Source organism: Agelaius tricolor, unplaced genomic scaffold (genome assembly GCF_023055355.1).
Source record: "Agelaius tricolor isolate 1412-34295 unplaced genomic scaffold, bAgeTri1.0.p SCAF_142, whole genome shotgun sequence".
Classification (NCBI taxonomy): domain Eukaryota; kingdom Metazoa; phylum Chordata; class Aves; order Passeriformes; family Icteridae; genus Agelaius; species Agelaius tricolor.
The window spans coordinates 60788-72414 of record NW_027269402.1 but is presented as its reverse complement, the minus strand read 5'-3'; the positions used below and the strand labels follow the sequence as shown (position 1 = coordinate 72414).

General features: G+C 49.3%; 1 protein-coding gene across 12 annotated transcripts; it reads right to left on the bottom strand.

Moving 5' to 3' along the window:
* Positions 1–58: 58 nt before the first annotated feature.
* On the bottom strand, positions 59–11612 carry ATAT1 (alpha tubulin acetyltransferase 1). 12 transcript variants are annotated; one of them, XR_011678011.1, is made up of 12 exons: positions 11373–11612; positions 10959–11019; positions 10478–10560; positions 8679–8739; positions 7500–7523; positions 7242–7331; positions 6002–6103; positions 4786–4831; positions 3554–3628; positions 2366–2534; positions 588–879; positions 59–556 (listed from the first exon to the last, which is right to left on the bottom strand). XR_011678011.1 is itself a non-coding variant. In XM_071420454.1 (12 exons), exons 1-11 carry the CDS (start codon positions 11471–11473, stop codon positions 855–857), a joined length of 837 nt encoding a protein of 278 aa, XP_071276555.1. In that variant the 5' UTR covers positions 11474–11612; the 3' UTR covers positions 59–764; positions 819–854. The 12 variants fall into 12 exon arrangements, 6 of the variants coding, with proteins under 6 accessions (XP_071276555.1, XP_071276557.1, XP_071276554.1 ...); XR_011678012.1 differs by having other exon boundaries at positions 59–442; XR_011678013.1 differs by having other exon boundaries at positions 59–319.
* Positions 11613–11627: the final 15 nt, after the last annotated feature.

The following is an 11627-nucleotide window of genomic DNA, read 5'->3' as shown; positions in this document are numbered from 1 at the left end:
GACCATATATGGGTAAAATTGCAAAAAAACCACGCTCGCACCCGGAAGAGACGTCAAGAAGGAGCCAAAATCGCCGATTTTATTGAAATGTCCCCAAAAAAACGAACGGGGGGCGGGAGGGGAAGGCACCCCCCGGGGCCGGGCGGGGGGAGGGGCACCCACGGGGCAGGGAGGAGGGGCCCAGTGGGCGGGAACTGGTCCCAGTAAGGTGGGAACTGGTTCCCAGTATAGCAGAAATGGGTTCCCAGTTGGGTTATGGGGTGGGAGCTGGTTCCCAGTAGGGCAGGAACTGGTTCCCAGTTGGGTTATGGGGTGGGAACTGGTCCCAGTGGGGTGGGAACTGGTTCCAGTGGGGCAGGAATCCATTCCCAGTTGGGTTACAGGGTGGGAACTGGTCCCAGTATAGCAGGAACTGGTTCCCAGTTGGGTTATGGGGTGGGAACTGGTTTCCAGTGAGGCTTCCAGTGGGATAGGAACTGGTCCCAGTGGGGTTATGGGGCAGGAACTGGTCCCAGTTGGGTGGAAACTGGTTCCCAGTAAGGCTGTGGGGTGGGAACTGGTTCCCAGTTGGGTTATGGGGCAGGAACTGGGTCCCAGTGGGGCAGGAATCCATTCCCAGTTGGGTTACGGGGTGGGAACTGGTTCCAGTTGAGTCCATGGAGCTGGGAGGGGGTCAGTGGCCACAGTTGGGGGTCAGTGGCCAGAATTGGGGGGTTCAGTGGCCGGAATTGGGGGTCAGTGGCCGGATTTGGGGGGGTCAGTGGCCAGAATTGGGGGCCAGTGGCCGGAATTGGGGGTCAGTGGTTGGATTTTGGGGGTCAGTGGCCGGAGGGGGGAGGGGCTGGGGGGGGAGGTCAGCGGCCGACGCGCCCCAGGGAGCTGTGGGGGGAGGGGGAAACACCTCAAACTGAGCCTGAGACTGAGCCCAAAATCCCTAAAAGTGAGCCCAAAATCCAGCCCAAATGCAATCCTAAAACTGAGCCCAAAATCCCCAAAACGGAGCCCAAAATCCCAAAAACTGAGCCCAAAATCCAGCCCAAACTCAATCATAAAATTGAGCTCAAAATCCCTAAAACTGAACACAAAGTCCCTAAAACTGAGACCAAAATCCAGCCCAAATCCATCCCTAAATGAGCCCAAACTAAACCCAAACCCAGCCCAAAGTGACCCCAAGGTGTCTCCAGGTACCCCCCATTTCCCCCCCATTCCCCCCAATTTCCCCCCCCCATTTTCCCCATTTCCTCCACAATTTCCCCCCCATTTCCCCACACATTTCCCCCCCCATTTCCCTCCAGTTTCCCCCCATTTCTCCCCCCATTTTCCCCTATTTCTCCCGCATTTCCCCCCCAATTTCCCCCATTTACCCCCCCATTTTCCCCCCATTTCTCCACCCATTCCCCTCCATTTCCTCCCCCCAGTTTCCCCCCCCATTCCCCTGCATTTCCCCCCATTTCCTTCCCATTTTCCCCACATTTCCCTCCCTATTTCCCCCCCAGTTTCCCCCCATTTCTCCCCCAAGTTTCCCCCCCATTTTCCCCCTAATTCCCCCAGTTTCCCCCTCCATTTCCCCCCCAGTTTCCCTCATTTCCCCCCCATTTCCCCACCCATTTCCCCCCAGTTTCCCCCTTCATTTCCCCCATTTTCCCCCACCCATTTCCCACATTTCCCCCTCCATTTACCCCATTTCCTTTCCATTTCCTCCCCCATTTCCCTCCCCAGTTTCTTCCAATTTCCACCCCCCATTTTCTCCCTATCTCCTCCCCATTCCCCCCCTTTTTTCCCCCATTTTTCCCCTATTTCCTCCCCATTCCCCCCCATTTTCCCCTCCATTCCCCCCCCAATTTTCCCCCCCATTTCCCCCTTTTTCCCCCTCATTTCCCCCCCATTCCCCCATTCCCTCCCCAATTTCCCCCCTCACTTTCTCCCCATTCCCCCCCCCATTTCCCTCCCCCATTTTCCCCCCCATTCCCCCCCAATTTTGTCCCCCATTTACCCACCCATTTCCCCCCAATTTTCCCCCCATTTCTGCCCCCATTTCCCCCACGCATTCCCCCCTTTTTCCCCCATTTCCCTCCCCCATTTTCCCCCACACATTTCCCACATTTCCCCCTCCATTTCCTCCCCCCATTTTCCCCCATTTCCCCCAATTTCCCCCCCCATTCCCCCATTTCCTCCCCAATTTCCCCCCAATTTTTTCCCCCATTTTTCCCCTATTTCCTCCCCATTCCCCCCCCCATTTCTCTCCCCATTCCCCCCCAATTTTCCCCCATTTTCCCCCCCATTCCCCCCCATTTCCCCCATTTTCCCCCCCATTTCCGCCCCCATTTCCGCCCCCAATTTCCCCGCCCCCATTTCCGGTGCGTACCTGGCTCGGCGCGGGGGCGGCTCCGGGGGGGTCTCTGTTCCCGGGGGGGTTCCCGGGGGGGTCCCCGGGGGGGTTTCCCGGCGCACCAGGAAGGGGCGGAGGCTGCCCCGCACCGGGGACCCCCGGCCCAGGTTAAAGGGCCAGGGGGGCTCGGGCTCCTCGCGCAGGACTGAGGGGGCGGGGCCAGGGTCAGGGGGCGGGGCCACGCAAAGTGACCACACCCACACACCCATGGATCAGTCACTGCACGGGGGCGGGGCTATGCAAAATGACCACACCCACCAGCCCTCATTGATCAGTCACTGCCTGGGGGCGGGGCCACGCGCAGTGACCACACCCACGGATCAGTCACTGCACGGGGGCGGAGCTATGCACAATGACCACACCCACCAGCCCCCCACTAATCACAGTCACTGCACGGGGGCGGGGCTAACGACAGGGGGCGGGGCCACACACAGTGACCACACCCACACACCCATGGATCAGTCACTGCACGGGGGCGGGGCTATGCACAATGACCACACCCACCAGCCCTCATTGGTCACAGTCACTGCACGGGGGCAGGGCCATGCGCAGTGACCACACCCACCAGCCCTCATTATTCACAGTCACTGCACGGGGGCGGGGCTATGCACAATGACCACACCCACCAGCCCTCATTGGTCACAGTCACTGCACGGGGGCGGGGCCATGCGCAGTGACCACACCCACACACCATTGATCAGTTACTACATGGGGGCGGGGCCATGCAGTGACCACACCCACCAGCCCCTATTGATCACAGTCACTGCACGGGGGCGGGGCTATGCACAATGACCACACCCACCAGCCCTCATTGATCACAGTCACTGCAAGGGGGCGGGGCCAAGCAAAGTGACCACACCCACCAGCCCCATATTCATCACAGTCACTGCACGGGGGCGGGGCCATGCAGTGACCACACCCACCAGCCCCCCACTAATCAGTCACTGCTTGGGGGCGGGGCTAACGGCAGGGGGCGGGGTCAAACACAATGACCACACCCACAGACGTTGCTCACACCCACTGGCCAGGGGTGGGGGCATCAGGGGTGGGGCTACAAAGAGGGACACGCCCACTGACCACACCCACACACCTAACGGTCACACCCACTGACCACACCCATTGACCACACCCACTGACCACGCCCCTGACCACGCCCCCGCTCACAGTGGCGCTCGCTCAGCGAGTACGGCTTGATCGGCTCCTCGGGGCGGGGCCGCGGGAACGGGCGCCGGGCCGGGGCTGTGGAGAGGAGCCCAAAATCACCCAAAATTCACCCAAAGTTCAGCCCAAAATCACCCAAAATGCAGCCCAATATTCAGCCAGAATTTACCCCAAAATCACCCAAAATTCACCCAAAATCACCCAAAATGCACCCCAAAATGCACCCCAAAATTCACCCAAAATGCACCCAGAATTCAGCCCAAAATCAGCGCAAATTCAGCCAGAATTTACCCCCAAATCACCTCAAATTTATCCCAAATTCAGCCAGAATTCACCCAAAATTCACCTCAAAATCACCACAAATTCACCCAAAATTCATCTTAAATTCACCTCAAATTCACCCCAAATTCACCTCAAATCCAGTCAGAATTCACCCCAAAATTCACCCCAAATTCACCCCAAATTCACCTCAAAATTCACCCCAAAATTCACCCCAAATTCACCTCAAATTCACCCCAAAATCACCACAAATTCACTGAAAATTCACCTCAAATTCACTGAAAATTCACCTCAAATTCACCTCAAAATTCACCCCAAAATTCACCCCAAATTCAGCCCAAAATCACCACAATTTCACTGAAAATTCACCCCAAATTCACCCCTAAAATCACCACAAATTCACCCTAAAATTCAGCCAGAATTCACCTCAAACTCACCCCAAATTCACCACAAAATTCACCTCAAATCCACCCAGAATTCCTCCCAAAATTCACCTCAAATTTACCTCAAATTGAGCCCAAATTCATCCTAAATTCACCTCAAATTCACCCCAAAATTCACCTCAAATTCTCTCATAATTCACCCCAAAATTCATCCCGAATTCATCCCAAATCCACCCAAAATTCACCCCAAAATTCACCTCAAATTCTCTCATAATTCACCCCAAAATTCACCAAAAATTAATCCCAAATTCAGCCAAAATTCACCCCAAATTCAGCCCAAAATCACCACAAATTCACCGAAAATTCACCCCTAAAATCACCACAAATTCCCCCTAAAATTCAGCCAGAATTCACCTCAAATTCACCCCAAAATTCACCTCAAACTCACCCAAAATTCACCCCAAAGTCACCTCAAAATTCACCCCAAATTCACCCAAATCCCCCCCAAACTCCAGGAAATTCAGGAATTGACCCCAAACCAGAGAGAGAAGGAGAATTCCAGCCCAGCCTCACCTGTTCTGGTGGAGAAAAATCCCTCAAAAATGACAAAATTGTTCACCTGGAGAGGGGGAAATGCAAAAATGCCCTGCAGGGTTTAAAACCTGATTTCCCTGATTCCCATTTACGCTAATAAATAAAAATAAAATAAAGCAAAAATTAAAAATAATGAAGAAATGGGTAAAAAGCCTCAATAATTATAAATATAAACATATATAAGCAATATAATTATAAATATAAATGTGAACAAATGCAATCATAAATATAAAATTAAATAAGAAATATATTATTAAGCAAAAATAAATATAAAATTAAGTAATAAATTTAAAATGTAAATATAAATAAATATTAAATTTTATAATAAATAAATATACAAATAAATAAGGCTAAAATACAAATATAAATAAGTATTGAGTAGAATAAATAGCTGTAAATATAAAATAAATACAAGTGTAAAAATCACTAAAATATATAAAAATAATTATATTAAAAAAATTTAAAAATAACAAAATAATGAACACACAACCATAACATTAAAAATAAAGTAAAAAATAAAATTAAAATAAAATAAATATAAATATTTAACCAAAACCCCATCATTTAAACCCAAACCCTTAAATTACCCAACCTGGCCCAATAAAACCCAAGAAAAAACCCCAAAAAACCCCCCCCAAAAAACCCCAATAAAACCCCAAAAAAACCCCCAATAAAACCCCCAATAAACCCCCAATAAAACCCCCCCAAAAAAACCCAGTAAAACCCCCAATAAAACCTCAATAAAACCTCAATAAAACCCCAATAAGGTCCCGATTAAACCCCCAATAAAACCTCAATAAAACCCCAATAAAACCTCAATAAAACCCAAAAAACCCCCAATAAAAACCCCATTAAAACCCCAATAAAACCCCCAATAAAACTCCCAAAAAACCCAATAAAACCCAAAAAAAACCCCAAAAAACCCAAATAAAACCCGAAAAAAAACCCAAATAAAACCCAAAAAAAAACCCAAAAAAACCCCAATAAAGGCCCAATAAATCCCCAATAAAACCAGAATAAATACCCAATAAAGCCCCAATAAAACCCCAATAAAACCCCAAAAAAAACCCCCAAAAAAACCCGAAAAAAACCCCTAAAAAATCCAATTAAACCCCAATAAAACACCCCAAAAAAACCCCAAAAAAAAACCCAAAAAAACCCCAAAAAAATGCAAATATTCCCATTTCCAGCCCACCTGTGGGATGAGGTCGCAGAGCCCGAAATGTTTCCTGAGGAAGCCCAGGAGCTTCTCCGAGGGTCTGTCCACGGCCAACTTGTGGGGCTGCACCCGCTCCCGCTGCAATTGGGGGATTTTGGGGGGCAGGAACCCCAAATTCTCATTTTCCACCTCAAAAATCTCATTTTCCACCTCCAAATTCCCATTTCCCATCTTAAAATCCCCATTTTCCACCTTAAAATTCCAATTTCCCCTCACAAAATTCTCATTTTCCCTCTTAAAATTCTCATTTCCCCTCACAAAATTCCCATGTCCCACCTTAAAATTCCAATTTCCCCTCACAAAATTCCCATTTCTCAAAATTCTCATTTCCCTTCACAAAATTCTCAATTCTCACCTTAAAATTCTCATTTCCTCTCACAAAATTCCCATTTCCCTCACAAAACTCTCATTTTCCCTCACAAAATTCTCATTTCCCGCCTTAAAATTCTCATTTCCCCCTCACAAAATTCTCATTTCCCACCTCAAAATTCCCATTTCCCACCTCAAAATTCTCATTTCTCCTCACAAAATTCTCAATTCCCACCTTAAAATTCCCATTTCCCCTCACAAAATTCCCATTTCCCACCTTAAAATCCCCATTTCCCACGTCAAAATTCCCATTTCCCACCTCAAAATTCTCATTTCCCCTCACAAAATTCTCATCTTAAAATTCCCATTTCCCCCCTTAAAATTCGCATTTCCCCTCACAAAATTCTCATTTCGCCTCACAAAATTCTCATTTCCCACCCTAAAATTCCCATTTCCCCTCACAAACTTCTCATTTCCCCTCACAAAATTCCCATTTCCCACCTCAAAATTCCCATTTCCCCTCACAAAATTCTCATTTCCCCCTCACGAAATTCCCATTTCCCCTCACAAAATTCCCATTTCCCCCCTAAAATCCCATTTTTTTCCCTCCCCAAAATCCCATTTTCCCCCCCAAAAATCCCATTTTTCCCTCCAAATTTCCCTATTTCCCCCCAAAACCCCATTTTTTTCTCCCAAAATCCAATTTTTTTCCCCCCAAAATCCCATTTTTTCCTGCCAAATTTCCATTTTTCCCTCCCCAAAACCCCATATTTTCCCTCCCAAATCTCCATTTTCCCCCCCAAACCCCCATTTTTTCCTCTCAAATTTCCATTTTTCCCCCCAAAACCCCATTTTTCCCTCCCCCAAACCCCATTTTTGCCCAATTTCGCCGTTTTTCCCCCCAAACCTGCAGCATCTCCCGGAAGAGCTCCCGGCCCAGCCCCCGGCGCTGTTGGGACTCGTGGATGTAAAAATCCAAAACACAGAGAGGCTCCACCTCCACATGGGACCCATCCCGCTCCTGGAAACCCCAAAAAATCCCAAAATTCCACCCAAAATCCCCAAAAAAACCAAAAAATTCCAGCCCAAAATCCCCCAAAACCCCAAAATTCCGGCCCAAAATCCCCAAATTCCAGCCCAAATCCAGGACACAGAGAGGCTCCACCTCCACATGGGACCCGTCCCGCTCCTGGAAACCCCAAAGAAATCAAAATTCCACCCCAAAATCCCAAAAAATCCCCAAAAAATCCAAAAAATTCCAGCCCAAAATCCCCAAATTCCGGCCCAAAATCCCCGAATTCCAGCCCAAATCCAGGACACAGAGAGGCTCCACCTCCACGTGGGACCCGTCCTGCTCCTGGAAACCCAAAGAAATCAAAATTCCACCCCAAAATCCCAAAAAATCCCAAAAAAATCTGGCCCAAAATCCCCAAATTCTGGCCCAAAATCCCCAAAAATCCCAAAAAATTCCACCCCAAACCCCCCAGATTTCACCCCAAAATCCCCCAGGGACTGAGGCCCCAAACCCCCCAGATTTCACCCCAAAATTCCCCTAGGCCTGGGACCCCAAATCCCCCGGATTCAGACCCCAAATCCCCAAATTTCCCCCCAAAAATCCCAAAATCCCACCCCAAATCCCCCAGGGATTCAGACCCCAAATCCCACAGGATCCACCCCAAATCCCACAGGGATTGAGGCCCCAAATCCCCCAGATTTCACCCCAAAATTCCCCTGGGTCTGGGACCCCAAATCCCCCAGATTCAGACCCCAAACCCCCAAATTTCCCCCCAGAAATCCCAAAATCTCCCCCAAAAATCCCAAAACCCCACCCCAAATCCCCCAGATTTCACCCCAAATCCCCCAGATTTCACCCCAAATCCCCCAGGGATTAAAAACCCCAAATCCCACAGATTTCACCCCAAATCCCCCAGGGATTAAAAACCCCAAATTCCCCCAGATTTCACCCCAAATCCCACAGGATCCACCCCAAATCCCACAGGGATTCAGGCCCCAAATTCCCCAGATTTCACCCCAAATCCCCCATGGATTAAAAACCCCAAATTCCCCAGATTTCACCCCAAATCCCACAAGGATTGAGACCCCAAATCCCCCAGATTTCACCCCAAATCCCCCAGGGATTGAGACCCCAAATCCCACAGGATCCACCCAAAAACTCCCCTGGGCCTGGGAGACCCCAAATCCCCAAATTTCCCCCCAAAAATCCCCAAATCTCCCCCAAAAATCCCAAAGTCCCACCCCAAACCCCCCAGATTTCACCCCAAATCCCCCAAAAAACCCCAAAAATCCCCAAAAAGCCCCAAAAACCCCAAATCCCAGCTCTCACCAGCAGGAAGAGTTTCTTGTATCCCACCTTGAGGAACCCCAGCACTGCACCCCGGGGGCACCTGCGGGATTTGGGGAAATTTGGGAGAAATTTGGGAAAATTTGGGAGAAATTTGGGGTAAATTTGGGAAAAATTTGGGGGAAATTTGGGGAAAAATTGGGGTAAATTTGGGATAAGTTTGGGGAAAATTCGGGAGAAATTTGGGAAAAATTGGGGAAATTTGGGGAAAAATTGGGGTAAATTTGGGATAAGTTTGGGATGAATTTGGGATGAATTTGGGGGAAATTTCGGATGAATTTGGGAGAAAATTGGGATAAATTCAGGAGAAATTCGGGAGAAATTTGGGGGGATTTGGGAAAATTTGGGGGAAATTTGGGGGAAATTTGGGATAAATTTGGGGGAAAATTGGGGTAAATTTGGGATAAGTTTGGGATGAATTTGGGAGAAATTTGGGGGAAATTTCGGATGAATTTGGGAGAAAATTGGGATAAATTCAGGAGAAATTCGGGAGAAATTTGGGGGGATTTGGGAAAATTTGGGGGAAATTTGGGATAAGTTTGAGGGAAATTTGGGATAAATTTGGGATAAATTCGGGAGAAATTTGGGAAAAATTGGGGAAATTTGGGGGAAAATTGGGGTAAATTTAGGAGAAATTTGGGGTAAATTTGGGAGAAATTTCGGATGAATTTGGGAGAAAATTGGATTAATTCAGGAGAAATTCGGGAGAAATTTGGGGGGATTTGGGAAAATTTGGGGGAAATTTGGGAGAAATTTGGGAGAAATTTGGGATAATTTGGGGAAATTTTGGGGTAAATTTGGGAGAAATTTGGGGGGAAATTTGGGATGAATTTGGGGGAAATTTGGGATGAATTTGGGGGAATTTAAGAGGGAATTTAAGGGGGGACTTGGGGGAAAATTTGGGGGGATTTGGGGCAATTTGGGGGGGAGTTTGGGAAGATTTTGGAAAGTTGGGGGAAATTTGGGGGAATTTAAGGGGGGATTTGCGGGAAATCTGGGGGAAAAATTGGGGGGAATTTGGGGAAATTTGGGATAAATTTGGGGGGTTTGGGGGAAAATTTGGGGAGAGTTTTTGGGATATTTTGGGGGTGATTTAGGGGATATTTTAGGGGTGATTTTGGGGATATTTTAGGGATATTTTGGGGTGATTTTGGGGATATTTTAGGCATATTTTGGGGGTGATTTGGGGGATATTTTGGGGGTGGTTTTGGGGATATTTTTAGGATATTTTAGGGGTATTTTGGGGGATATTTTAAGGATATTTTGGGGATATTTTGGGGGTGATTTGGGGGATATTTTGAGGATATTTTAGGGATATTTTGGGGGTGATTTTGGGGATATTTTGAGGATATTTTAGGGATATTTTGGGGGTGATTTTGGGGATATTTTGAGGATATTTTGGGGGTGATTTTGGGGATATTTTTAGGATATTTTAGGGGTGATTTTGGGGATATTTTTAGGATATTTTAGGGGTATTTTGGGGGATATTTTAAGGATATTTTGGGGATATTTTAAGGATATTTTAGGGATATTTTGAGGATATTTTGGGGGTGATTTAGGGGATATTTTGAGGATATTTTAGAGACATTTTGGGGATATTTTGAGGATATTTTAGGGGTGATTTAGGGGATATTTTGAGGATATTTTAGGGATATTTTGGGGTAATTTGGGGGATATTTGGGGGATATTTTGGGGGTGATTTTGAGGATATTTTGGGGATATTTTGGGGGTGATTTTGGGGATATTTTGAGGATATTTTGGGGATATTTTGGGGCTCTCACCGGGTGTCCCTGAGGATGTACAGCACGTGCCTGTTGCTCTCCATTCGCGCCGCGCTGGTCACGGGGGTGGAGAGGCCCTGGGCCTGCCTGGGGGCACACGGGACCCCCCATGACCCCCAAATTCCATTTGGGACCCCCCAAATTCCCTCTGGGACCCCCCAAAAATTCCATCTGGGACCCCCCAACTCCCCCTGGGACCCCTCAATTCCTGCCTGGATCCTCCAATTTCCCTCTTGAACCCCGAATTTCCCCCTGGGATCCCCCCAATTCCCACTTGGGACCCCTCAGTTCCCCCCTCAGACCCCCAGTTCCTCCTCAGACCCCACCAACTTCCCTCTGGACCCCCCAGTTTCCCTTTGTGACCCCAAATTTCCCTCTGGGAACCCCCAATTTCCCTTTGTGACCCCAAATTTCCCCCCTGGGACCCCCCTGTGACCTCCCATTGTCCCAAATGAGCCCCAATTCCCCTCAGTGCCCCCACCTTGGCCGAGGCCTTGCCCAGTTCATCGATCACCGTCCTCAGCTGCTGCTCCAGCTCCTCCCTGAGCCGGGGGACACCGAGAGGAGCCATTGGGACCCCATTTTCCCCTCACAAAACCCCCAAAAACCCCAAAAAACCCGGGTCCGCCAGCTCCTCCCTGAGACAGGGAATACCGAGAGGAGCCATTGGGACCCCACTTTCCCCTCACAAAAACCCCAAAATCCCCCCAAAATCCCCCAAAAAAGCGGGGTCCGCCAGCTCCTCCCTGAGACAAGGGACACCGAGAGGAGCCATTGAGACCCCCCTCACAAAATCTCCAAATCCCCCCAAAATCCCCCCAAAAAAGCGGGGTCCGCCAGTTTCCCGGCATGCCCCGCGACCCTTCCCGTCCTGCCCCGCGCCCATTCCCGGTACCGTTTGACGGTGCCGCCGGGGCGCCCCGCGGGCCGCAGGTGCTGATCCACCACGCAGAAACGATCGCCCAGCACCGGGGCCAGGTCGAAAGGGAACTCCATGATGGAGTTGCGGGCTCCGAGCCCCGGGCCCGGCTCGGCACCACCGCCGCCTCCGCCCGCCGGGCCCGGCCCGGCCGCCACCGCCACGGCCGCGCCCGGGCGGCAAAGAAACCACGCCCCCCGCGGAGAGGAATCAGCCAATCGTGGTACGGCC

Coding starts and splice junctions, on each gene's coding strand:
- ATAT1 (XM_071420453.1), bottom strand. CDS start 11,473: ATGGAGTTCCCTTTCGACCTGGCCCCGGTGCTGGGCGATCGTTTCTGC. Junction 4,832..6,001: donor TCTGCGACCTCATCCCACAG/GTGGGCTGGAAA, acceptor CCCCCTCTCCAG/GTGAACAATTTTGTCATTTT. Junction 3,629..4,785: donor ATTTTTCTCCACCAGAACAG/GTGAGGCTGGGC, acceptor TCCTCTCCACAG/CCCCGGCCCGGCGCCCGTTC.